General features: G+C 36.1%; 1 protein-coding gene across 2 annotated transcripts in view; it reads left to right on the plus strand.

Annotated features, from left to right (window-relative positions):
- LRRK2 (leucine-rich repeat kinase 2) overlaps positions 1-25,607 on the plus strand; it is a 66,793-nt gene that overhangs the window by 21,118 nt on the left and 20,068 nt on the right. For both annotated transcript variants that reach the window (XM_014964170.1, XM_014964171.1), the window contains 21 exons: positions 1,603-1,733; positions 2,194-2,338; positions 2,650-2,789; positions 4,140-4,268; positions 4,355-4,525; positions 6,249-6,504; positions 6,731-6,919; positions 7,125-7,246; positions 8,026-8,095; positions 8,554-8,774; positions 9,280-9,530; positions 11,672-11,820; positions 14,361-14,454; positions 16,655-16,841; positions 17,740-17,921; positions 18,518-18,747; positions 19,775-19,902; positions 21,172-21,390; positions 22,648-22,849; positions 23,478-23,566; positions 24,540-24,727. In XM_014964170.1, coding sequence (XP_014819656.1) covers positions 1,603-1,733; positions 2,194-2,338; positions 2,650-2,789; positions 4,140-4,268; positions 4,355-4,525; positions 6,249-6,504; positions 6,731-6,919; positions 7,125-7,246; positions 8,026-8,095; positions 8,554-8,774; positions 9,280-9,530; positions 11,672-11,820; positions 14,361-14,454; positions 16,655-16,841; positions 17,740-17,921; positions 18,518-18,747; positions 19,775-19,902; positions 21,172-21,390; positions 22,648-22,849; positions 23,478-23,566; positions 24,540-24,727 — 3,493 coding nt within the window. The remainder of the gene's footprint in view (positions 1-1,602; positions 1,734-2,193; positions 2,339-2,649; positions 2,790-4,139; positions 4,269-4,354; positions 4,526-6,248; positions 6,505-6,730; positions 6,920-7,124; positions 7,247-8,025; positions 8,096-8,553; positions 8,775-9,279; positions 9,531-11,671; positions 11,821-14,360; positions 14,455-16,654; positions 16,842-17,739; positions 17,922-18,517; positions 18,748-19,774; positions 19,903-21,171; positions 21,391-22,647; positions 22,850-23,477; positions 23,567-24,539; positions 24,728-25,607) is intronic.

Consider the following 25,607-nt stretch of genomic DNA (forward strand, 5'->3'; position numbering starts at 1 on the left):
GCTGGGTTTTAATTTTTCTTATCTAATGAGACAGCCTTTAATGGGACTTAAAAAAATTTACTGTAGTTCTGTATATAGCAGAGAGCAGCTGTAAGTCCTTAAGAACATACAAGATGGAGGAAAACTTTTGAGGTATTGAAGGCAACAGGCCAAAATGATCACTGATGATAATCAGTTCACTTGATTTTATCAGTGAAGAGTTGGCTCCGTTATTTCTAAGGAATTCAGGAAATGAGTGTGGAGCTATCGCTGTGATTGTGTATTTTCATCATAGATACTCCTTTAAGTGAAAGCAAGCAGTGATAAGAACTTCATCATTGTTGTACCCCAAGATGCATTTGTTTTAATAGTATCTTTTGGAAGGAATGTAAAAATTGGACTTGTGACACCAAAAATAAGGATAATGATTTAAAGATATGAAATACACCCTTAGACACTGGTTTTTGCAGAAAAGGAGAAGCCAAACTGACTAGCTTAGAAATTCCTTTAAAAACCCCTTTCTGTAAAGGCAATCTACAGTGGGGAAAAATATGTTGTTAGTTCTATACCTTTAATAGAATTTGGGGAAATTTTTAACTCTTCTTATCAGTTAACTGTTGTATATCCAGTTTTTTTCCTCTGATTTTAAGTGTGAGAGTGCAGACATGGGGTGCTGATTTTTTTCACAACCTTTTGAAAGTATCTCTCAGCAGTTTTAATTGAACATTTACAAAACCAGTAATTCTGAAACGGATAACTTGGCTAGTATGCAGACTGATTGAATGTTTTCAGTTTTCTTCTGTTCTTTGAATGATAATCCTAATACTTCCCCTTTTTTCAATAAACAGCTGGATTAAGACTTGATATATGTATTCTAACATGTAGGCAAGCCACTTTTTTTGCTAGTGTCCTGAAAGTGAGGCCCTTCTAAAGCATAATCAAACAAAGAGAGCGCCAACTGGCTGTTGGAACTTGCAGGTTAATTAGGGAATTAAAAGTAATTCATGGGGAAAATAGTGACTGGAACAAACATGAGTGCTTGAAGTGACTTTTAAAGGATTTCTGGGTACTTTCTGTAGTGCTGCTTGACCGCAAGTGTCAATAGTTACAAGAAAGGTAAATCTGAAAGACCTTTCTCTGTTCTTTGATTTGGTCTCACCTTCCACTTATGTCATCTGTGGGTAATATTTGGCCTATGATGTGCTGCCAAGTGAGAAAGGGCAACTAGTTTATAGCTTCTCTACAGTGTCTCCTTTCCAGAAGGAAGAGGCATTCTGAGGTTTCATTCAGGAACACCACAAAAAAGCCTGTAGCTCAAAAGAGTAAAATATTGCAATGTACCTTAAGCAAAATTCTTTTGCATGATTTTGCATTTTCACAGTAAGCAGTAAGCAAACATATGGTGAAATCATTTCAAACACGATGTACTCACCCTACAATGTAAATCTGGAGAGGTTCCAGTCTCTGTAACTACAGCATTCTGAAAATGTCATAAGATCTGAAATAGGCCCTCTGAATCAGTTGTTAAAACCTGTGTGTTATATTGGGTTAATAATATTGGGTTAATACTGGGGGGAATATTATGTCTGTTCTTCTGAGGAAGGCTGTTTTCCATTGTTGCAGATACAAAGGATGACCAGAAAGATTCTTCCAGAGATGTGGGAGATGCTGCTTTTGCACTTACAGTAAAAGTCATTAAAAGCCAGTGTCTGTTGGAGGGAACTCATTCGTTGGTGCTTAATGCTTTGAACAGGGTATAGTTAAAGCTTTATTCTAATGAATTTTGTGACTATTTTACGCTTGCAATGGTGAATCATTTGTAACTTTCAGTTCCACATTGATTTTCTTATTGATTTGATAGAATTAATCTTAACTCATGTGTTTCATTTATCATGTGGAGTTTCTTCTTACTTTCTGTTCTGGAGTGTATTCAATGGTCCTTTACAGAGTAACTCTAAAGGATATTTATATAAGCAAGGCTAATTTTTTTGCAAGCGTACAATTCATCCGTGATTTTTTAATGGACTAGTTTATACATGAAAAGTGTCCTCATTTCAATTATGTATAGAACTGAGTGGTTCTTTAATAGAACTTCACATACTTTAAAAACAACAGTTGCTTGCTCTTAAAGAACAACTTTAAGAACAAGCAACTCTGCTGTTGCTATCGTAAGCAGAATGAATTGGTCTGATTTTATATTAATTTCTCCATTAGTTTATTGGAAATCCTAGCATTCAGAAGTGTGGATTAAAACTACTTGCTTCTGTAGCTGAGTGCACTGGTGCACTAGAAATTTTAACCCAGCAAGGAGCTACTGACACCGTGCTTCACACCCTGCAGATGTTTCCAGACGAGCAAGGTAGGGAAGGTATTTTGTTAATTGAATGTGAATGATGTAGTAGCAGGGGCTGGTTAACCACAGAAGCTGTAACCTGTCTGTTACACTCTGTACTACTGGACAGGATGTAGGATACATTCCTACATGTAGGAAAGGCTGCAGTACTGCATAGTCCTCAGGGTCACCCACTGTTTAGTTACGCCTGGCCCTCTAATAGCGTATGCAAATAACTTTTTGGAATATTAGTAATACAACACAACCTAGGTCACGGGTTTGTTCAACTCAGACTGTCTGAATAATTAACATTATTCATCTTTCTTTTTTTCTTGTAGACATACAGTGTTTGGGTTTGAGTCTTCTGCGCTCATTGATCACAAGAAAGAGTTTGTGTATTGCAACTATGCATGTCCTGGCATCAGTTCTAGTTTCTACTCTGCGGAGATTTAAAGAGGTCACTGAAATCCAGATGCATGTAGGTGTTCTTTCTGCATACAAAGATGAAAGTGAAAGGCAAAACTTTAGAAACTAATTATCTTAATGTAGTTATATTTGAATTATTATTCCTTATTTTAATTCATTTTGATTTTATTTCAATTACTAGATTAATATAAGCCTTTAAAATTAAACCAACGTGTCTGCCATAGAGATGGCTTGCTTGGAGGCATATATTCAATCTAGAATATGTAAGCATAGTTTAGGTGTTTTTCTAGAACTTCTTAGATCTGCAAACTAGAACAAATTTCTCAGTCATGGTCCATCATTCAATCTATAATGATTTAATGAAGTAACTGTTATTATATTACTGATTGCCCTTTTTCAAAAAATAGTAGAAAATAACTTATTTTCCAGCCCTATCATCAGCAATAAGCTTAGTGTAGGAATGCTCTATTTAAGAAAGATATTACTAGAATGCTGTGTCAGACTTTGGATCTACTTCTGAATATGGAAGGAGAGTTCTTATTCTGCCTGCAAACACACACTCAGTCCTCCTTGCATGAAAGTTCTGTTTCGTCTGCTTCAGAAACTTTTCCTGTTTGTTGCCAGTTTCATTTTTCTAGCAGAATGGAGCTTTCCTGTGAGATCAGCTTCCCGGGAGAGTTTCTGGACTTCTGTTTCAGATCGATATGGGAATATCACAAGTAGAGCCTCCTTTCTTTACTGCTGTTTTTCCCACAAACCTTCCAACTTTAGCTTAGTCCGGAGAGAAATCAAAATAACGTGGTGGAATAAGAAAGTTCATTAAAGTGATATAGTCTCAATTAGGTTTGGACAAAGAGTCTGTAATTTACCCAGTTCACCCTTCTAAGTGTACTTTAGCTGCAGAATCATGGGATAATTTTGTATTTCTTTTTAGATACACCTGTTAAGTTTTTCATTTAGCCCATCTATTTTTAAAAAATTCAAGAATTACAAAGCATTGGGACAGGGGATGCATCTTCATCCTGTATCCTTAGGAGGAGATTGTTTCCTCTGTACATTTTCAGGAAATCACGAGTGAATTTGTTGCTGCCAGGCAGGATGTTTTCAGATATTTTGGTGCATAATTTGGCTTTTCAAAGTGTCAATTAGTATTTGTTAAAGTGTATCAGCTAACTAAGCATGAAACTAGAGCTATATAAACACAGAGGCACCAGGTGTTTCTGCTTTCTCTCCTGAACTTCTCAAATTTGTGAATTATTGCATATTTAAAAGCAGGACCAAAGAAATAAAGCAAAAAAAAAAAATCTTTTGGTTGAAGTATGATTTTGTTGCATGACCTGTTTTAAAATGACACTTTTTAACACTGTATTTATTTATTTCAATCTTCTCATTATATTCTTAGGGGTTCCATGCAATCTTGTCAATTCTTGGTTTGTCACCTTGTTTTGCGAAGCTGCTGATACACGAGTCATTTGACACAGTCATTTTCTACCAGATGTCTATGTGTTTCACTGACCAGCGGGATCGACAGGTATCTTCTCTCTTTTGGCAGCTCCAAAGCTGAAAATTGTTGGTGCTTTCTTTGTCCTAACTTTGATTGTTTGTCTTCCCATTCAGTTTCAAAGCCTGTGTTGTAGATGTTTTGCTAAATTAGCTGAAAATGATGATTTAAAAAATATGATGCTGGAAAAAGCATGTATTGAGTACAATAGTATTATGGCTGAATGTTTACTTCTACTGGGAGCTGATGTTAATAGGAAGACAAAGACGAACTCTTTGATCTATCAGGTAATATATGGAAATATACATAATTTTATTACTTTAAAATTTGTGCCTTTGGGTTTCTTTTTCTTTTCATGTGAACATATATTTGGCAGATCACAGCAGCAATACCCAGTGCAATCTAACTGTGACCTGAGTGGTGTTCACCATTGCTACTCACGGTCGTATCAGGCTCAGTCTGATGTTCACTGAAACACCCTTCACATTATTGAATCTTACAGGGTCACTGTCACCTAGAACATGCCTGCACTGACAGTTCAATTCTGATGCAAATTCACTTTAAAGTCCATGCTTTCTGAATGTTTACCCTGTTCATGTACAAACCTGGGTTCAATCAAGTACTGACTTAGCCTTGGCTTTGGAAGGAAGCTTTTGAGGAAGAAGACTTAAGCTCAAGTGTGGCAAATTCCCAGTCACTTTTTCTGAACTAGATGGCATCACACCCGTTAGAGCCCCGTCCATGAACTGATATTCCAAATTCCACTCTTTCCAAGCTCTCTGAGGCCAAAGCAGAGATGTACCAGCAGGCAGTGTTGTGCACAGATAGGTTTCGGTGTGCTTAGTCCCACTCTGTTCTAGACTTGCAAAGAAGACTTTTCCCAATATGCCTGCCCTGAAATGATGGATTTTTCACTCTGTGTTGTACTTAAAGATTAATATAGTCATCAGTTTTTGTGCTGATTTAATGGTTCTGGTTAGAGTTATGACTTTTTATCAACATGGCTACGGTAATATAACATCTTGGAATGCCTGCAGTGACGCTGGCTGCAAAGTGGCCACTATCCAGACAGTGGCCACATCCAGAGCATCAACTATTTGAAGTAAGCTGGTGTCTTAAATAAGGCCATAGGCAAACATCCCACCTGGGTTCAGCCATGCTGATGGAGAGGGTGTTCCCGCCTGCTTATAAGTGCTCCTTGCTAAATGTGACTACCTTTAAAATTCCTCTGGAGAAAGAGTGTGTATCAGCACTCCTTAATTTTCCTTCAGTGTCAAAGTTTTAAATGGTCTGAGATAACCCCACCAGTGCTGCCCGAAGTGAATTAGGAAGTGTTTATTTCTGCTGGCAGAGGTGGCTGGGTGATAAAGCACAGCTGAGTTTGGAACTGACCATCTGTCCGTGGAGTCTGAGGTAGGCTAATCAGTGTTAGCAAACCACAGTGGAAATATGGGAGTAACTTGAAGTATTTCTAAAAAAATATTTGTAATATTCACGATCAAGGCTGTTTTGTGTAGCAATACAGACTGAGAGATTGGAAGGAACAAAGCTGACTGAAGCTGGTGAACCTAAGCTCCCTGGCACTAGGCAAGACTTGATGAGTCTCACCATTGTTGCCTGTTCATCTGATATCCAGATGACATGGGAAACCCCCAAGTGTCATTTTTCCACTGAGTAGATAAATAAATGGACTTGCCATAGACCACATGCAATAACCAAACTACATAAATTACCATTCATTTTTGCCTGGAAATTGTGTGCGTTCATGGCGCAGATTACCATTACAGAGCAGGCGTTGGTCATATTTTGGTAAAGACTTCAGGGAAAGGGAGCTGGTACTTAGATGCCTCAGGCAGGCATATGCTCTGAGGAGCAGGGAATTCTGTAATTGAAAAAGAGACATGATCCTAAAAATACAATGAATCTGAATTTGAAACAAGTCTCTTAATGCAGTCTGAGCTGTTGTTTTAGTGCTTTGCATCAATTTTTCTCATTACTTTTCTCTGTTAGGTTTGTGAGAAGGGAAATAATCCTAAATTGGTGGAATTGCTATTAGCTAATGGTGCTCGAGAGCAGGATGTTCGGAGTGCATTGACCATCAGTATAAAGAGAGGAGACAGTCAAATCATCAGCCTGCTCTTGAAGAAACTTAGCCTTGATGTCGCCAACAGCAGTATATGTCTTGGAGGATTTGGTATTGGGAGACTAGAGCCTTCCTGGCTCATTCCTTTGTTCCCAGATAAACTTACTCCATTAAGAAAACAAAGTGAGTATATATATAATTTGCGATAAAAAATGTGTTAATATCTCTTGATGGTCCTATATAAGTGTTTTAGATTAAGACCTTCAGTTGAGGATCTCTTCATATTATTACGCTGGTTGTAGAAAGACTACCAGGCTTGAAAAGAAATCAAGTTATTTCTGTTATGTTTTTAAAAGCTATTTGGATTTCTTGGAGAACATGCTATCTTTTCAGTTTCTTATACATACAGATGCAGGCTCTGCGCTGGCAAGAATGGTGCTTAAATTCCAGATGAAGAATATTTCAGAGGACAGATCAAAAGCCTCCTTTGATCTAAACTTATCTGAAGATGGAGTGGATAAAAACTATGATTGGAATTTCGTTTCTGACCCATTAGTGGACAGTGTTTTTCCTTTGAGTGATGATGTTGATAGTGAAGGTAATTGTTTTTTCTTTTTATAATCCCAATCTAGTGTAATAGGGCTAGACCATAGCCATAAATCAGTTGGTTTTTTGTATTTGAGATAGAACACTTCCCATGAAAAAAATATGTGTCAGCATCTAAATTACAGTTGATTTCTGAGCCTCATCCTTAAATACATTTCCTCACTTATTTGTCCTCCCATGTTATTGTTTTGTATTAGGAAGTGAAGGTTCATTTTTTACAAAAAAGAAGTCCAATTCCATTGCAGTTGTTGACATATATTGTAGGGAAATGGCATTTCAAAGAGGTTCTCCTACTTTGCCACGACATTCCTACTCTGTGGTAAGTCAGATCCTTATTCACTCCAGGCTTCTTATAAGTCCGTCTGTGTTGCCTACAGCAAAATCATTAATAATCAAGTGTTAGGAAAGGTCATGTAGCCATATGGGCTCTTGTCTCACTGTTGCCATTTAATATTTCCTTCTATTGCTGTGCAATTACTGTGCTCCACATCACTGTACAGATGAGAGTTTATTTCAGCAAAGATTTATGATCAATAAAAAGTACATGTTCTTGTGAATTACTCAGATTTCTGGTTGGATGTTCAGCTGCAGATACAGAAACTGTTGGCCTATTCACAAAGACTTTATTAGCATTTAGTGAGGCTGATCTTCAGAGTGCTACTGTGATCAATGAACAGAGACCAATTCCATAAGATATAAGAGGACAAATTAGTAGAATCAAAGTCAGGTTCCTTTAAAAGGAGCTTGTCACTTTCCATTGACTGTGAAGGGAAACTGGAGAGACTGGCTTCCCTAGAGAAAGTTATTTTTTGTAATATCCTGCTCCATCCTGTCACCCCACCCTAGTGAAAGTCATTTTAGGTTGCCAAAAAATGCACTGATTCCATTGCACTTTAAATCTACTGTTCTTTCATATTGCATGGATCAGTAAGTTTTATAAAGATGTGATCTCTTGTTATTTTTAGTTGAAATGTATGATTTCTTTGTGTTTCCCCTGGAAAGAAACCACGATAAAAAGAAATTTACTGAATTCAGATAGTTTTGGATATCTGCATATGTCCATAACTGGTGTTTTTGTTCTCTTCTGGGATTTTCCAGGGACCTGGCTCAGATTATGAACCGCTAATGAAACAAAGAAGAAAAATCTTCCCTTCAGATGAATCTCCCAGTAAGTAAACTATACAATTTAACATATATAACAGCTTCTTCATCCTTAATGCTTTCACAACCATAGCATGCAAAGATCTTAGATTATTTATGTGTTTATCAAGAGGAGGATACATTTTGGAAGTACTACCTTGGAATAGAAATAATATATAGAGAGAGAATTTTTTTTTCCTGGGCTTCACAAATAATTTATGTAGAATTAAACAGGCAATGAAATTTTCTGAGTGCCCTTATTAGCTTTCAAAAGCTATTTCTGTTGTGCAGTGCATAAACATCCATCTCTTCCCTACTGTCTTATAATTTTCTGTCTCTTAATAGAAGTCTTCATGGATTTGAATCTTAACCAATATCCAAACATTCATTGTCTTCTGCATCTTTAGATCCCAAGTTGATTGATCTTAATTTTAATTACATGATAAATGAAATCATGCTATTTTTCCCATTTTTTTGTTTTAATAGAAGGCATCTCAAAGTTTTCACCACATATAAGACCATCAGACAGTCTTTCTTCATTGATCTCAGAGAAAGAATATATTAAATCACTAGATCTTTCATCAAATGAGCTGGAGAACATTGATGCCATCAGCCAGAATAGCTGCTTAACTAGTCATCTGGAACATCTTGAGAAACTGGAGCTCCACCAAAATGCTCTTACAAACATTCCAGAACAACTGTGTGAAGTAATTCTACATATTTTTACTTATACAAGTTGAGATTAGTTACAATTAATTGTTTGTATCTAACAATGTACCCATAACAATACTTCTCATGAATATAGGTGTATATTTTTTGCATGCTTCATACATTTATTCCATATTCATTCAGTGGATTTATGTTCAACTAGGAATAAAAGTAATTTTTATTGAACTCTTTTAAGTCATTTACTGCAGAGAACTGCTTTAGGATGTGTTATATTGAGTAACATAATAATGTAAATGGAAGTGAGAACTCCAAGCAATTCATATCTGCGAAATTTTATGAAACTGAGCTAATTAATTTTGAAGAATGCTTTATATTTTATTCTGTAATAGAAATATTACAAGTTACTTTGGTATTTTCTGCTATTTTTCCTAGCAAGAGAAATATAAGGAAATTAGTAAATTGTATAAAATATAACTCAGGTTTAAACCTATAAATTCATATTTTCATTTAACTTTTTAAAAACAAATTATCCTTTTCTTTCAGCACTTGAAATGCTTGACTTACTTGGATTTGCGCAGTAACCGATTTACTTCCTTCCCGACTTACTTACTGAAAATGAGTTGTATTGCACATCTTGATATCTCTCGCAACGACATTGGACCTTCCTTTGCTTTGGATCCTTACCTCAGATGTCCAACTCTAAAGCAACTTAATCTTTCATACAATCAGCTGGTGTGCATTCCTGAATTTCTTACAGATGTTGCTGAAAATCTGGAACAGCTGTTGCTGGAAGGGTGAGTTGGATGGATAAATGGACTGTAGCATAACAAACATAACAGAAAATAATATTTGTCATCCAGAATGATGACTGTTATGGCGTGGAAAGGATTGTTTATTCAGCACTGAAACACTGACGTTATCTTCCAAATGTGTACATTGCTGCAATTGTCAGTGTCGTGTTACAAAGTATACGAGGATATCTGTGGTTCTTGATAAAATCTAATAGCATTGCAGTTTCAGTAACATACTGAAAATATTGTATTTGGCAATTTTCTGCTGCCATTCTGTTCATCCGCAGGACTGTCTGTGTTGTCTGCCGTATTCAACTAGGTTTTCGGTGTACAGAATACAATTTCCACTCTATTTCATATTCACCAAAGGTTTTTTGGAAGTATAAGTTGTAGAATCATGTTTATTGGTATGGATATGTTTTAAATGATAGCAGCTGAGAACAAATGTAATTTTTTGTTTACTAGCACTTTTTATCTTATTTGTTAGTGAGATTGTATTTGGCAATTTTCTGCTGCCATTCTGTTCATCCGCAGGACTGTCTGTGTTGTCTGCCGTATTCAACTAGGTTTTCGGTGTACAGAATACAATTTCCACTCTATTTCATATTCACCAAAGGTTTTTTGGAAGTATAAGTTGTAGAATCATGTTTATTGGTATGGATATGTTTTAAATGATAGCAGCTGAGAACAAATGTAATTTTTTGTTTACTAGCACTTTTTATCTTATTTGTTAGTGAGATAATTCATACCTATATGGAATACTTGAGAATGCTATTATTAGTAACTCTGTAAACTACAGATAATGTCTCTTTCATCTCCCATAATTTATTTTAAATAAGATGGTGATATATTTTATGCAGAAGTTCACACAGAATAAAGGTAGCAACATATTTAACTAAAACAATGAGTATTAAATATGTGAATCAAATTTACAGAAGCAATATTTTCAATTAGAAAATATTGCATTTCTTTGCATTTCTTCATTAGCTTTATTTTGAACTTTATTAGCAATATTACCCTTGCAAATGAATGCTGCATGGTTCTTTTATCTGTATTTTCAGGACCTTTGTGTCTTTCCTTGAGAATGCTATTATTAGTAACTCTGTAAACTACAGATAATGTCTCTTTCATCTCCCATAATTTATTTTAAATAAGATGGTGATATATTTTATGCAGAAGTTCACACAGAATAAAGGTAGCAACATATTTAACTAAAACAATGAGTATTACATATGTGAATCAAATTTACAGAAGCAATATTTTCAATTAGAAAATATTGCATTTCTTTGCATTTCTTCATTAGCTTTATTTTGAACTTTATTAGCAATATTACCCTTGCAAATGAATGCTGCATGGTTCTTTTATCTGTATTTTCAGGACCTTTGTGTCTTTCTCTTTCTGGTGTTTTTCTTCCCAGAATAGATTTTTTGTAACATAATATACTCATCCTGAATTGTATCCACTGTGTCTTGCAAATGAATGCTGCATGGTTCTTTTATCTGTATTTTCAGGACCTTTGTCCCTTTCTCTTTCTGGTGTTCTTCTTCCCAGAATAGATTGTTTGTAACATTATATACTCATCCTGAATTGTATCCACTGTGTGGAATTCCATTCTCTTTTTTGTGGATTGGTAGTCATTCTGTGATGATAATCCTGCAAACATTTATCTTTACCAAACAGAACTACTCAAAAGGCAACAGTCCTCTCTGTGTGGAATTGAGCTGCAGTATGTAACCAGGGAATTGTACCTTGTAGTACATTCTGACACTTGCTCTCCAAATTAACTAAAATAATCTTAATATCAATCACGTTACTCCGTGTTGCCACATGTACCAGTATTTTTTGCTGACTGGTCAGTCTTTATACAGATCTTATTTATCTTAAGTCTTATTTTTTGTTTACCAAAAAGATCTTATTTATCTTATTTATCTTAAGTCTTATTTTTTGTTTACCAGTGTAAGGATAGCATTGTCAGAACAAAACTCTCTACTTTAACTTTTTAGACAATAGTTTCTAAATAAAACATTGATTTTTTTTTCTTATTGTTATCATAGAAACAAAATTTCATGCTTATGTTCACCTATATGCTTGAAAGAACTGAAAATTTTAAACATTGTGGTTTTTTTTTCTTATTATTATCATAGAAACAAAATTTCATGCTTAAGTTCACCTACATGCTTGAAAGAACTGAAAATTTTAAACATTAGTAAGAACAATATTTCATCCCTTGCTGAGAATGTCTTCATGGGCTGTACAAAACTGGAGCAGTTCAACGCCAGGATGAATGCTCTTGGTAAGTATCTCTGAAAATAGGATCCACCTTCTAGAAACCATTCCAAGTCACAAAATTCCTCAGCCACCAGCATTTGGAGTCTTGGGAGACAAGAAAAGGAGAACACCACATATCTTTGTCCTTGTTTATACAGCTCCCTCAGCATCAGCTTTTGATCACTGTTGGAAGCAGTATACTTCTAGTGGGGATTGATGGAAATTTGACCTGACTTGGCATAATTCATCTTGTTTTTACATTTGTAGTGGATGCTATAAAAATGGTTGAGTGTACTCAGTCGTATGTACTATTGGGGAAGGTTCAAGGCAGAGGAAATCATTCAAGTTAGCTTGCAAATCTAGTACTAATACAAGTGTATATAATATATACAGGTATATAATACTGTACTGAAATACATATCATACAAGCATCCTGGCCTGTATCAGGAATAGCATGGCCAGCAGGACTAGGGAAGCGATTGTATTCCTCTTCTCGGCACTGGTGAGGCCCCACCTCGAATACTGTGTTCATTTTTGGGCTCCTCACTTCTTCCTCTTCTCAGCACTGGTGAGGCCCCACCTCGAATACTGTGTTCATTTTTGGGCTCCTCACTACAAGAAAGACTTTGAGGTGCTGGATCAGGTCCAGAGAAGGGCAGTGAAGCTGGTGAGGGGTCTGTAGAACGAGTCTTACGAGGAGCAGCTGCGGGAGCTGGGGTTGTTCAGCCTGAAGTAAAGTAGGCTGAGAGGGACCTTATCACTCTCTATGACTACTCGAAAGGAGATTGTAGCGAGGTGGGCATCACTTTCTTTTCCCAAAAAACAAGTTATAAAATGAGAGGAAATGGCTTCAAGTTGTGCCAGGGGAGGTTTAAATTGGATATTAAGGAAAATTTCTTCGCTGAAAGGGTTGTCAAGCATTGGAACAGGCTGCCCAGGGAAGTGGAGTCACCATCCCTGGAGGTATTTAAAAGACATGTAGATGTAGCGCATAGGGACAGGGTTTAGTGGTGGACTTGGCAGTGTTAGGTTTACAGTTGGATTTGATGAAAGGTCTGAAAGGTCTTTTCCAACCTAAATGATTCTATATTACCCCACCATATCCAGCATTGTCTTCTGAATAAGTAGAGTTTTCATTCACTTGCCTGAACGCAGGTGTTCTAAGCATTACCCCACTATATCCACCATTGTCTTCTGAATAAATAGTTTTCATTCACTTGCCTGAACGCAGGTGTCATTTGAGATGCTCTGAAGTAGCCCACTTGGCTCACAGCTGCTGGTTCAGAAAAAGCAGGTCTTCCATAGCTCCTTTGTTGTGTCTACAAGCCTTGTGCAGATGCTCAGGTACCACAGGGTGGATCACCTTCACTAGAAGTTGTTGAAGCAACTGAATTGAGTTCAGAGTGTGCTTCAGTGCCTTAGCATATTTTATGCAAAGGTGTCAAAATTAATTTACCTATGAAAAATAAAAACTACATAAATGAGGTTTTAATGATACCGCAGGAGTTGATAAGTTATTGTCAGAATTTATTTCTGTCGTCATCTGAGATGCCCTGAAGTAGCCCACTTGGCTCACAGCTGCTGGTTCAGAAAAGGCAGGTCTTCCATAGCTCCTTTGTTGTGTCTACAAGCCTTGTGCAGATGCTCAGGTACCACAGGGTGGATCACCTTCACTAGAACCCGCTGTTTAAGCAACTGAATTGAGTTCAGAGTGTGTTTCAGTGCCTTAGCGTATTTTATGCAAAGGTGTCAAAATTAATTTAGTTGTTGAAGCAACTGAATTGAGTTCAGAGTGTGCTTCAGTGCCTTAGCATATTTTATGCAAAGGTGTCAAAATTAATTTACCTATGAAAAATAAAAACTACATAAATGAGGTTTTAATGATACCGCAGGAGTTGATAAGTTATTGTCAGAATTTATTTCTGTCTTCAATATATAAAATCTTCCATTTTGAAATTATTGTCGTGTTTTAGAAGGTAGCTCTTATACCTGCATTAGACACAGCTGAACCATTAGAGTCATTTTTATATGTAAAAGACACATCACACACTGAGTGTATTATGGGAATGCTATGTATACTGGCAATATATCAAAGTCTAAGTAAGATTATTTCAGTGTTTAATGCAAATATGAGATGAAGTATAATAGTATAAAAGCCAATAATTAATAGATAAAAGCCAATACATTAACTTGGTTCTAAACGTCTTTCATTTGGGAGTTTAGTTTTAAATAATCTTTTAAAAAAAAAAAGATTCAGGTTCTGCCTTTGATAGCTTATAAAAAGATCTGCATATAGAAAATGATAGACTGACTTTTTGGTCTGTCTTTTATTTTAGAAAACTCTAGTCTTAAAAATAATTTAAACAGTTCTGAAAAGTAGTAGGATTAACCAACCTCTTTTTATGTTCTAGAAATAATACCTGACTTGGTAGCTTATAAAAAGATCTGCATATAGAAGATGATAGACTGACTTTTTGGTCTGTCTTTATTTTAGAAAACTCTTGTCTTAAAAATAATTTAAACAGTTCTGAGAAGTAGTAGGATTAACCTGTTTTTATGTTCTAGAAATAATACCTGACTTGTCCTCCAGCATAACGAGCTTAAAATTATCCCAAAATCGTTTTATTAATGTTCCAGAAGCAATTCTTCTTCTACCACAGTAAGTTATTATTTTATTTATTAAAGTTAATGCCAAGTTCTTGATCAAGAAAATCTGATGGCAAGGCCTTTATGAAGAAGAAAACTCTGCACGTTTTACTGATTTTCAGGAAATTTTCTCTAGCAGTTTAAATCCGTAGCTTTTAAAGGAAGACAAATCAGTCACATTTTCTTCATTATTTTGAGAAATTCTGTTCCTCAGATTCAGATGATTGTTATTGAAAGTATATTGCTTGGCTGACAAAATATTTTGCTGAAGCTTCCCAAAACTTAGTAGCTTTTAAATGAAGACAAATCAGTCACATTTTCTTCATTATTTTGAGAAATTCTGTTCCTCAGATTCAGATGATTGTTATTGAAAGTATATTGCTTGGCTGACAAAATATTTTGCTGAAGCTGACAATTGTTGCTGAGAAGACCAGAATTATTTTACTGTTTTCTTGAAACCGGCAGTAAAAAGGTACTGGGAATTTTTCCTTTTCAAGCAGTTCTGCAGACTTTTGCACAAGGCTACCGAGATCAGTTTTTCACTTAATTCTTGCTGAGAAGACCAGAATTATTTCTTGAAACCGGCAGTAAAAAGATACTGGGAATTCTTCCTTTTCAAGCAGTTCTGCAGACTTTAGCACAAGGCTACCGAGATCAGTTTTTCACTTCCCAAATAGCACAAGATATCTGTTCTTCAAGAATAACACTTCCTCTGGATGGAGCTGTGATAAAGATGCATGTGACATTTATTTTGCTTTACCTTCGAAGCATTGCTCATGTGAAAATCAGACTTCTGCTTTTTTTTTTATAGAAGTTACTGACCTTAACAGATCACTAGAATCAAATTGTGGAAGGAATGCTTGGAAGGGATGATCAGATCAGTTACCTGATAGATGTGGGTAGATATGAGTGCTGATTGCGCCACGGGGAGAGCAGATCCACAGATTTGTGAACTTACATTAACCAAATTTGCATAGAGCACATCATTATTACACTGTTTCAGCGTGCTAAGGTTTATATTTACAGCAGCAAATGTAATGGATCTGTTGAAAAAGGTGCAGCTTTCAGGTTCTACATCTTCTAGCCCAGACAAATCAATACGGAGTTGCATGGATTTTTAATGGATCTGTTGAAAAAGGTGCGGCTTTCAGGCTCTACATCAGACAAATCAATACGGAGTTGCATGGATTTTTTTGCATGCTTCAAGTTCCATAGTAACGTAAACAGCATATTTGTCCAACAGATAACTCGCAGAAATTAAATGTTCTTGTTTTATGTAGTTCTTAAATACATATGTAGTTAAGTGTATAATTTATGCATATTTATTTACAAACATATATTCATAGAAACATTCTGAGAGAGTGAGGTATACATACCATCTGATGTTAGGAGCAAGAAAGAGAGCTGTTCAGATCACCTAGTGAGGCTCCAGAGTTTATAAGTGAAATCTGGGGTTCTAGAAATTTGATAGTAGCACGAAGTTCCACATTGCTTTTTATATCAATTTGAAATTTATTAAAAAACCCACAGGAAATTACATATTAGTATTGGGTTAGATTGCAATTAACCTTTTAAATGCATTTATTCTACTAAGTTAGACATTGCACGTAACACTGCACTCCATGGTCCTGCACTCCCCAGTAACTGGCATTCTGAGCTAAAATCTGTTCTCTGTTATCTGGATAGAAGTGCATATTAACTACACACTGTTTACAGTTGAATTGGTGAGTATTTGCAGTGCAGGAGTGTGAGCCTTATTTATTTGTATCTTCTACCGATTTGAACAAAGCCATGCATGTTTGCAGATCGTAGAAGAAGGAAGTAGGCTGTTATCACCATATGTACATTTTAAGTCACTCTTTAATTTACTATCTGAAACATATACACACAGTACAGTGTGGATGTTTATTTTCATGACCAGACAATTTTTCTTCACAAACACATTGAAACAGTATTATACTGAATCAATCGTGTATTTTCTTATAAATTTTTCAGAGGTAATGAAGACCTACTTATAATACCTTAATTACTTTTGCTCATAGTAGTAATTCTCTGTCTTCTTCTTTCTATATTCCTGCGAGAAAACTGTCTATTCTGATATCTAATCCATTTGTTTATGTATTAAACATTAATGCAGTTCCAGTGAATCTCAGTTTTGTTTTGTTTTTTTTTTCATTTGCTAACTTCTCTCTTTTTTATTTTTATGGTTTTAGTTTGCGGTCAGTAGATTTAAGCCAAAACAAGATCATAAACCTGCCTGGACCAATGCACTGGAAATCATTAAACTTAAGGGAGCTGTTATTTAATCATAATCAAATAGACGTCTTGGACTTGAGTGAAAAGGCATGTGCATGGTCTAGGCTAGAAAAGTTACATCTGTCCCACAACAAGTTAAAGGAGGTAAAGTGTAACGTTCTACCTAAAAATTAAATCAGTTTTCAGTTGAATGCAATTTTTCAATTTTCATTTGATTTTCATATCACCTCTCATATCATTGTAAGTTCTATTAGTAAAATGGTGTGTAAGTGCAAATAGTACTTCCTGTGAATGAAAATTGAGTACTGTGTCCAGCTTTGGAGTCCTCAACACAGAAAGGACATGAATCTGTTAGAGCGGGTCCGGTGGAGGGCCACGATGATGATAAGAGGGAGGGAGCACCTCTCGTATGAGGACAGACTGAGAGAGCTGGGGTTGTTCAGCCTGGAGAAGAGAAGGCTCCGGGGAGACCTTATAGCGGCCTTTCAATATCTGAAGGGAGCTACAGGAGAGCTGGAGAGGGACTCTGTCAGGAAGTCAGTGACAGGACAAGGGATAAAGGTTTTAAACTGGAAGAGGGGAGATTTAGATTAGATCCCAGAAAGAAATTCTTTACAGTGAGGGTGGTGAGACACTGGAACAGGTTGCCCAGGGAAGTTGTGGATGCCCCATCCCTGGAGGTGTTCAAGGCCAGGCTGGATGGGGCTTTAAACAACCTGGTCTAGTGGGAGGTGTCCCTGCCTATGGCAGGGGGGTTGGAACTAGATGATCTTTAAGGTCCCTTCCAACCCATTCTATGATTCTGTGATTCTATTAAGCTTTTCTGTCTGGAATGTTCTGTCATATAATCAGGTTGTGTAATCAATTCATTATGAGATCCTTTGTCCATTAGTGTTGGATATTAGGCTTGTTTATTACAAAAAGTTAAAGTACAGTGGTAAAAATAGTATCTAGTTTTGTTGAGTACTTAATGTATTCATGCTTATACTTCTTTTTCTTTTCCTTTTTCGTTTAATTGCCCGTTAAATGTCCTTTTATTTAGATTCCTCCTCAGATTGGCTTCCTAGAGAACTTGACTTCTCTGGATGTAAGTCACAATCCCGATTTGAGATTCTTTCCAGATGAAATGGGAAGACTGTCCAAAATCTGGGATCTTCCTTTGGAAGGACTCCATCTTAATTTAGACTTCAAACATGTAGGATGCAAAGCCAGAGACATTATCAGGTTTGTTGCCCTATTGTTCTTGAATATTCTTGTTTTGCTTTCTTGGGATATGCAGTAAACATTAAGAAAATAACATATTCTTTCAAAAAGACGTGCTGGTTTGTCCTATGAAATCCAGCATGCTACTCTATGGGAGGTATCATATCATATATCATGTCATGTCATGTCAACACACACGGGTAAAATAGATTATAGTGATTTGGACTACAGTCATGTCATGTCAACACACACAGGTAAAATAGATTATAGTGATTTGGACTACAATAGTATTGCTCCTTGAATTTGGTGCTTCTATAAACAGTGCAATAAATGGTGCTTACCAACAATTTCTAATATGTTTCTTGTGTTCCTTGTGTGACCTTGCACAGAGCACATTTTTGAGTAATTGCAAAGCAACAAAAGAAGAAAAAATCTGAATTAAGCTTTAACTTTCAAATCAGAAATTAGAATAGGCTGTTAAAACCCCAGTAATACCACACAGATAATGAAAATTTGAAGAATATGGTATGGGTTTAGATTTTTCCTTGGTCTTGAGTTCTGTTGGTATTTTTCTTTTTTATACACTTCTTTGAGTTCTGCAAACTTTTTTATGCCAGATTTCTTCAACAACGACTGAAGAAGGCTGTACCTTATAACAGAATGAAGCTCATGATTGTTGGAAACACTGGCAGTGGGAAAACTACCCTGCTACAACAACTAATGAAATGCAAACGGACAGAATTGGGCTCTCCAAAAGCTACAGTAGGCATTGATGTGAAAGACTGGATCATTCAAGGGAAAGGCAAAATGAAGAAAGAGCTTATATTAAATGTGTGGGATTTTGGAGGTATTTATTTCAAGAGCTTATTGTCCTTTACTGTTGTCTTTTCTAATGCAATGCATTACTTACTCTTTGAGTCAGCCTGTGAGATTTCTAACTGTGGACAGTGGAATCATGCAAATTTATACCAAAAATCAAGAGACCACTTTATAAATTAGTGAATTCTGTAAATCAGCAGGTAATCCCTCAAATTTTATATAAAGCCTCAGGAATTTCTTATCACCAAATGTGGTCTGACCACTCATTTCAACCATAGGACTCTAGAACTGTCGTTTCAGAAAAGTAAGAAACTTGTAATCTGCTTGTAATCACCAGAAAAATTATTTTCCACTCAACTCTGTTTCTCCCTTGTGTAGCCTGGGCTTCTCAAGGCTCTACAGCATCACTGTTTTGTCAGGTCACAGAAAACAAAGCACTTAAGAGGAGTCTTTGAACTTTGGGCTTTTGGAAAACTTTCTAAGTTTGGGGGCTCCAGAAGCACTTCTAAAATTCAAGGGCATTTTAGCCTATAGAAAAGTTATTTTTGAACATCAGTCCATGATCATTTAAATACAGCCTGTGTCACAATGGATAGGCACAGAAGAGCAGGATTCAAGCTGAATGTCCAGCTTCAATTGTGTGCTTAATCATGTGAACATTGGAGTCTTATTTTGAAGTTGCTGAAAAGATAGGAGAAGGGAAAGGAAGAAGGAAGGAATGAGTGAGGGAGAAATTCAGCATTGGAGTTTTAAAAGAATCGTGACCTTTCAAGGTGTCTTTGCAGCGACAATGTTTATCCAGTTGTTAAATCTTACACTTCCTTATTTAACATAAATTACATAGCTCAACAGTGCACTTCAGGGAATGATCTACCAGAGAGTAGCTGCTTAAAATTCCTAGTTATTACAGATTTCCTGTCAATTTAGGTAATTTTCTGTAAGCATTCATTTCATTTGTGGATTAGTGATCTGAGAATAAGTGTTCTGCTGCCTTTCTGTGATCTGAAGATGTTCAATGAGGGAAGTACTAAACAGTGAAAATTTTTTAACACTAGGACAAGAAGAGTTCTACAGTACCCATCCTCACTTTATGACCCAAAGAGCTTTGTATCTTGCTGTTTATGATCTCAGCAAAGGACAAGCAGAGGTGGATGCTATGAAGCCGTGGCTTTTTAACATCAAGGTAAGCCACAGATAGATACAGAATGGAATTCCACTTTTCAGGGAGGTGATGGTGAACAGAACAGCAAATTAACCACAAACATTTTTAGAGAGGGGAAGAGAAAAGCAGCTCTTCAGCAAATAAAAATAGTAAGATGAAGCAAGAGCTGAAATACATCATATATTGGATATGAAAATATTTGTAGACATACAAAGACATGATCAGCACCATTTTGTACTTAAAATGGTACAGTGTGATGTGCAAAAGAACATTTTGTATGTTCTGGCAATATTTTGAGTTGACAGATAAAAATAAGAAAGGTGTAGTATTAAAGGGTTGACAAGTTAAACCTGCTTTTTCTTTTACGTCATTGTAAATCCTGGGGTAATTAGAACTTGACTAATTTAAAACTGACTAGATGCCAGTCTGAAATCATGCTGTTAAGTGTATGCTTAGCATCCTGTTGTTAATAGGGATGATTCCAGGTCTATGGTAGGGAAATTCATCTGAGAATCTCCCTATATATTTTTCTTTTGCTCTAAGTGTTTTATTTTCATTGAATGGAGTCATGCCCTGGCGAGCCTTACTATTCTTTTCCTTTTGCTTGATGGTTAGCCACGGCTGGGCCATGCCATTGCATAAAGATTTTGTGTACTGATCCTGTTTGTTAAACTTGTCTTTTTTACTCTCTTCACCTTGAGCAGTGACACAGGACAGAGGTTTGCAGTCAGTTTAGTGTTGATGAAGACCATTTCTGATGTGTCCTCCTTTGCTATGCAGTACTTGCAGGTGTCTCATTGCTGCACTGTTCCAGTGACAGCTAGCAGAGTACCCTTTTGCTCTTCCATTTTGTTAGGCATTTCTATTGAAAAATAAAGCTATCCCTCTATTTTACTGACAATGTTATTAATCTGCAAAGTGTGAAATCCAGATCTACACTGCTTTCTTTTAGAAAAAGCTGGTTTTTTAATATTTCTATTTTGAAATTGACCCCTCTCTGTATGTTAAAAAAATATGTTTCTTATTTATAGGTGGCTGTAGTTTTACTGCCTTATCCAGTGAAGGCTATTATATGGGATTGTTGTTTAAACCCCTCCTGAGTAAAGACATGAAATACTATTTCAGATTTCAAACCTGTTTAAAGGAAGTATATTTAAAGAGGGAGAAAGATTTGCTTTTTTAATTGTATTGATTGTTTTTGACTAAACTCTCACTTTTATTAAGGTTGATGTGAACAATGACATCAGCATTCACTACTGAGTTAATTGACTCTATGGATCTTACTAACAGGCTCGAGCTTCAACATCCCCCGTCATTCTTGTTGGCACTCATTTAGATGTTTCTGATGAAATGCAGCGTAAGGTCTGCATAACTAAAATTACTAGAGAGCTGTTGAATAAGCGAGGCTTCCCAGCAATCCAAGATTATCACTTTGTGAATGCCACGGAAGAATCCGATTCCATTATCAGGCTTCGGAAAATCATAATAAAGGAGAGTCTTCATTTCAAGGTAAGCTACGTACTATTCGTAATGTTAGACATTGTAGTTTTAATTGAGTATATTTTTAAACATTAATTAAACACATAATTACATACATTTTTAATGTGATAGCAAACTCATCTTGCCTTCCATAAAATCTTACACACAGCGAAATAAGGAAAGAAAATCGCCAGTTTTGTTTTCATTTTCTACCAAAAAAAATCAACTTAGTAAAAATCTCAGCTAAGTTTTGTTTTCAAGCACTAGGGCTATGAAGAGAATAATTAAAAACGGACCATCTGTTTCTTACAAGAAATCTGATCAAAAACTTTTCTGTTGGATGGCAATGTGTAATTGCAATAATAAGCATTGCAAGATTTCAGGGGACCAGGAAATAAGATTTTGTGATTTCTGAAAGCCAGTTCTCCATTTACTGATTACATTTTAGATAGTGTGAAACTATTCCTAGAAAAAGGAAAGTGAATTAAAGCAGGAAAAGAAGACGCCTTGGACTGAGTGATCCTCCTAGATTGGAGAATCTCACTCACAGTTCTGTTGTCTCCAAAGCCATCCCTACCACTCATGCCCTGCTGTCTCCGTAGCCACAGCATGAAGCTCTGTCTGAGTGTGAATGACAAGGATGAAGACAATATCCCAGACATGGAGCTTACAGGAAGACAGATCCAATTTGTAGCAAAAAAACCCCGAAGGAACTCAGGCTCAAGAAACAGGGCAAAGCACCCGACTGTGTTTCCCTTAAGTGTCCTAACCTGGCCAAAATTATTTCTACCTCTTCTCCTGTCCACTGACTATCAGTCATGGAGACTTTTAATTGAGCTATTGCCCTTTTCATCCCAGTTTATCTAAAGGCATGTTTAGAGATATTACAGATTACAAGAGGTATCATTTTTTTTATTCATTTGCCTACTGTCTTGTGTTAACCTGCGATGTTCGACATCATCTGTGCATACACTGAGTCTTTTCCTTCAAATCAAAGCTTCTCTTTGAACTTCTCAGAAGACACAATTATTTATTTTTTATGTACCTGTAACATGGAAATATTTTCTTCTTAGAGAATTCATTTATAGAAAGACATTCATCTTATACTTCTGACAGAAGAATTAGATACATTTACCTTTCAGAAGCTGTATTAGTCAATAATGAGTGTTCTTGTTCCTTCTTGCTGCTACTATTGAGTGGACATAACCACCTTATGTCTTAGCTTTATTGTCTCCATTTTGCGTGAACAAATTAATACATTTAAGATTTTTATTCTTGATTCTACAGATCAGAGATCAGCCAGTGGTTGGCCAGCTCATTCCTGACAGCTACCTGGAGCTGGAGAAGAGAATTTTGCTGGAACGTAAAAATGTCCCAGTTGAATTTCCTGTGATTGATCAGAAACGCTTACTGGAACTGGTACAAGAAAGCCAGTTACAATTGGATGAAAATGAACTCCCTCACGCAATTCACTTTCTGAATGAATCAGGTAAAATATTATCTTCAATGTAGATTTGTTAACACTTAATTGCAAACCTGCAGCAGAGAGACCTGCATGCATTTTTAAATCTCGCATAAGGTTGACACAAAGTGTTGAGCCGAAATGCTTAAGATTCCGTGACATTAGTTTTATAATCCAGGTTGTTACATCATAAAGGATATAAAGGATATAAAGGATCGCTTCTGTAACAATTTATATATCTTACCTCTCCTTGAAAACATCATACCTGCTGGTTAGAGAGTGCAGTTTCTGAAGAAAGATGCAATTACTGATATAGCTTGAATAGAATAGCCATTTGGTGAATATATGTAACAGCTTATCTTAGCGCTATACAAACTTCCTAAGATTGAATAATAAACTACACTGAGCATAGCTGCATGGCAAAAACCTGTCAGCTCAGAAATCTAACAGATTGTTACCTCTAACAGATAGAGGTAAAGCTGAATGGTGATTGCATTCTACTGTCCTGAGATATTGACATAAATTCAATAGCTGTATTTATTATTCAAATTGCTTATGTCAAGCCATGTAAGACAAACAGCCCAGAGTGGGGTGTTTATTTTGCTTAATATGGAGCTTGAGAAATGCATTGCTCATTCCAGTATTCTCTGTGCAGGTGTACTCCTTCACTTCCAAGACCCAGCACTACAGCTAAGAGATCTGTATTTTGTAGATCCTAAGTGGCTGTGTAAAATCATGGCACAGGTTAGACTCTGATTACTTTTTGTATCTACATTCATGGAACTTTTTCATCTACCTCAAACCATTGTAACTTATTAGTGGCTCTTCTTCACCATTTCTTTACTATTTCATGATCTAGAATTTTCTCATGGCCCAGGTTGGTTTACCTGTCTTTGTCCATTTCCTTTGCTTTCTAGACAACTGTCTGCCTTGGTGGTTCTATATTCTTATGCTGTAATGTCCAATATCATTTAAACTACACTGGACATAAAAATACATGTAGAATAGAAAATCCCAGGGATTCAAAGTAATCCCACAATACGTTGTGATAGGTTGAAGTGAAAGCTGAAATTTTGGATTAAAGTAGTAAGAATGGGAGAGGAAGAGTCATTGTGTGCTTGGTCCTGATGGCAGAAGAGAATGATATGGATTCACTTGCTGGGATGGGAGAGTAGCTTAAATGAAACCATCATTGATATGTTGATCTGGAAACACTCTCAAAAATTTTTTACATATATGTTCATATTTTCTAACCTTTCAATCTTTACATTCCATTCAGTGCAGGAAATGGGATGACAAAAATCTAATCTAATCTAATCACCTTTAAAACTGGTGGGATTAAGAATGAGAAAAGACCTAAAAGATCACGTTGTCAGTACCAGTATGCTTGTGTGAAGTGCTGGTACAAAAAATCACTGTAGATACGCTCCTTTCAGGGAACGCTTTCCCAAGTTAATTTGTGGAATAAATTTCCATATAATATGGAACAGTGAAAGATGCTGAAGAATGGTAGCACACTAGTGGCTTGGACAGGTTAATTTCTTTTCTGTCTTCTTGCTGGTTAGCATTATGGAAATGTTTGGTTTCGCTCTGAAATGGAGTCCATTTTTTCCCCCTAAATTATAGGCTACCAAATATTTCAGGGAACTAAGTTTGTCAGGAAAATGCAATCTAATGATGACTGTACACCTGAAATTGTTTTAATTTTTTTTGAAAGATTCTGACAGTGAAAGTGGAAGGCTTTTCTAAATATCCTAAGGGAATTGTAAAGCGTTCGGATGTGGAAAAATTCCTTTTAAAGAAGAGCAAGTTTCCTAAGATCTATATGTCACAATACTTCAAGCTTCTGGAAAAGTTTCAGATTGCTTTGCCATTAGGAGAGGATCAGCTCCTAATCCCAAGCAGGTAAGCAAAGAGCTAAACCCACAAATGAGAGTCGTAGATCGATCAAAATAAAAACCTCCCTAAGGCTAACTAGTTAACTGACCATCACAGTAATTTGATATATGAAAGCATGATATATACTTAGTACACTACATTTCAGTGTACAGTTTCACAGATGTGTTTAGCCGATCTCGTAGCAGATAATTCTTAAATTATATTAACATGGTGGATAAGTGGAATCTATAAATGATAAAAGGCTTTATGAGGATAATATATCTTTTACAGTTACTATGCTTTGAGACTACCGCAAGAAGATTTTAATTTACCTTTATATCACAGTGTGCCAGGATTACAGATATTTATTGCATTATAAAAGATAACCATGAATTTCCGTAGCCTGTTTGCTTAGAATGAGAACCACAGTCAAGTTACTCAGAGGCAGTATCTCCTCCAAACAGTCTAGTTATTAAATGTGGTAACAAAAAAGTGCTATGAATTTGAATGAGGTCTTTTTGCTTCATCTGAAGCAGGTGACAGAGTTTCTCTGCCTCAGTCACAGATTTCCCTGATGTGTTTAATAATGCTTATTTTGCTTAATGGAGAGAGTGTTGCATGGTTGCATCGATTAGAGTTTCTACATTCTTCAGAATCCTGGGATTGGAGGGTATTATCTGAATTTCTTACCTGCCTTTTATGTGTCTCAGGGTTTTATAACATTTACATTTCATATCTAATGGTTCTATTGGGTTTAAATTACAGTAGAACTTCACTTTATCACAAGCAAGCAGAATAAGTATATACACTATCTGCCTGCTCCCTGATCATTTGAATCATTCATTCATTAATAAATAATACATTTTACACATTTACACAATAAATAATGTATGTCATCAGTCAGTTT

Source organism: Calidris pugnax, unplaced genomic scaffold, assembly GCF_001431845.1.
Source record: "Calidris pugnax isolate Ruff unplaced genomic scaffold, ASM143184v1 scaffold44, whole genome shotgun sequence".
NCBI classification, from domain to species: Eukaryota; Metazoa; Chordata; class Aves; order Charadriiformes; family Scolopacidae; genus Calidris; species Calidris pugnax.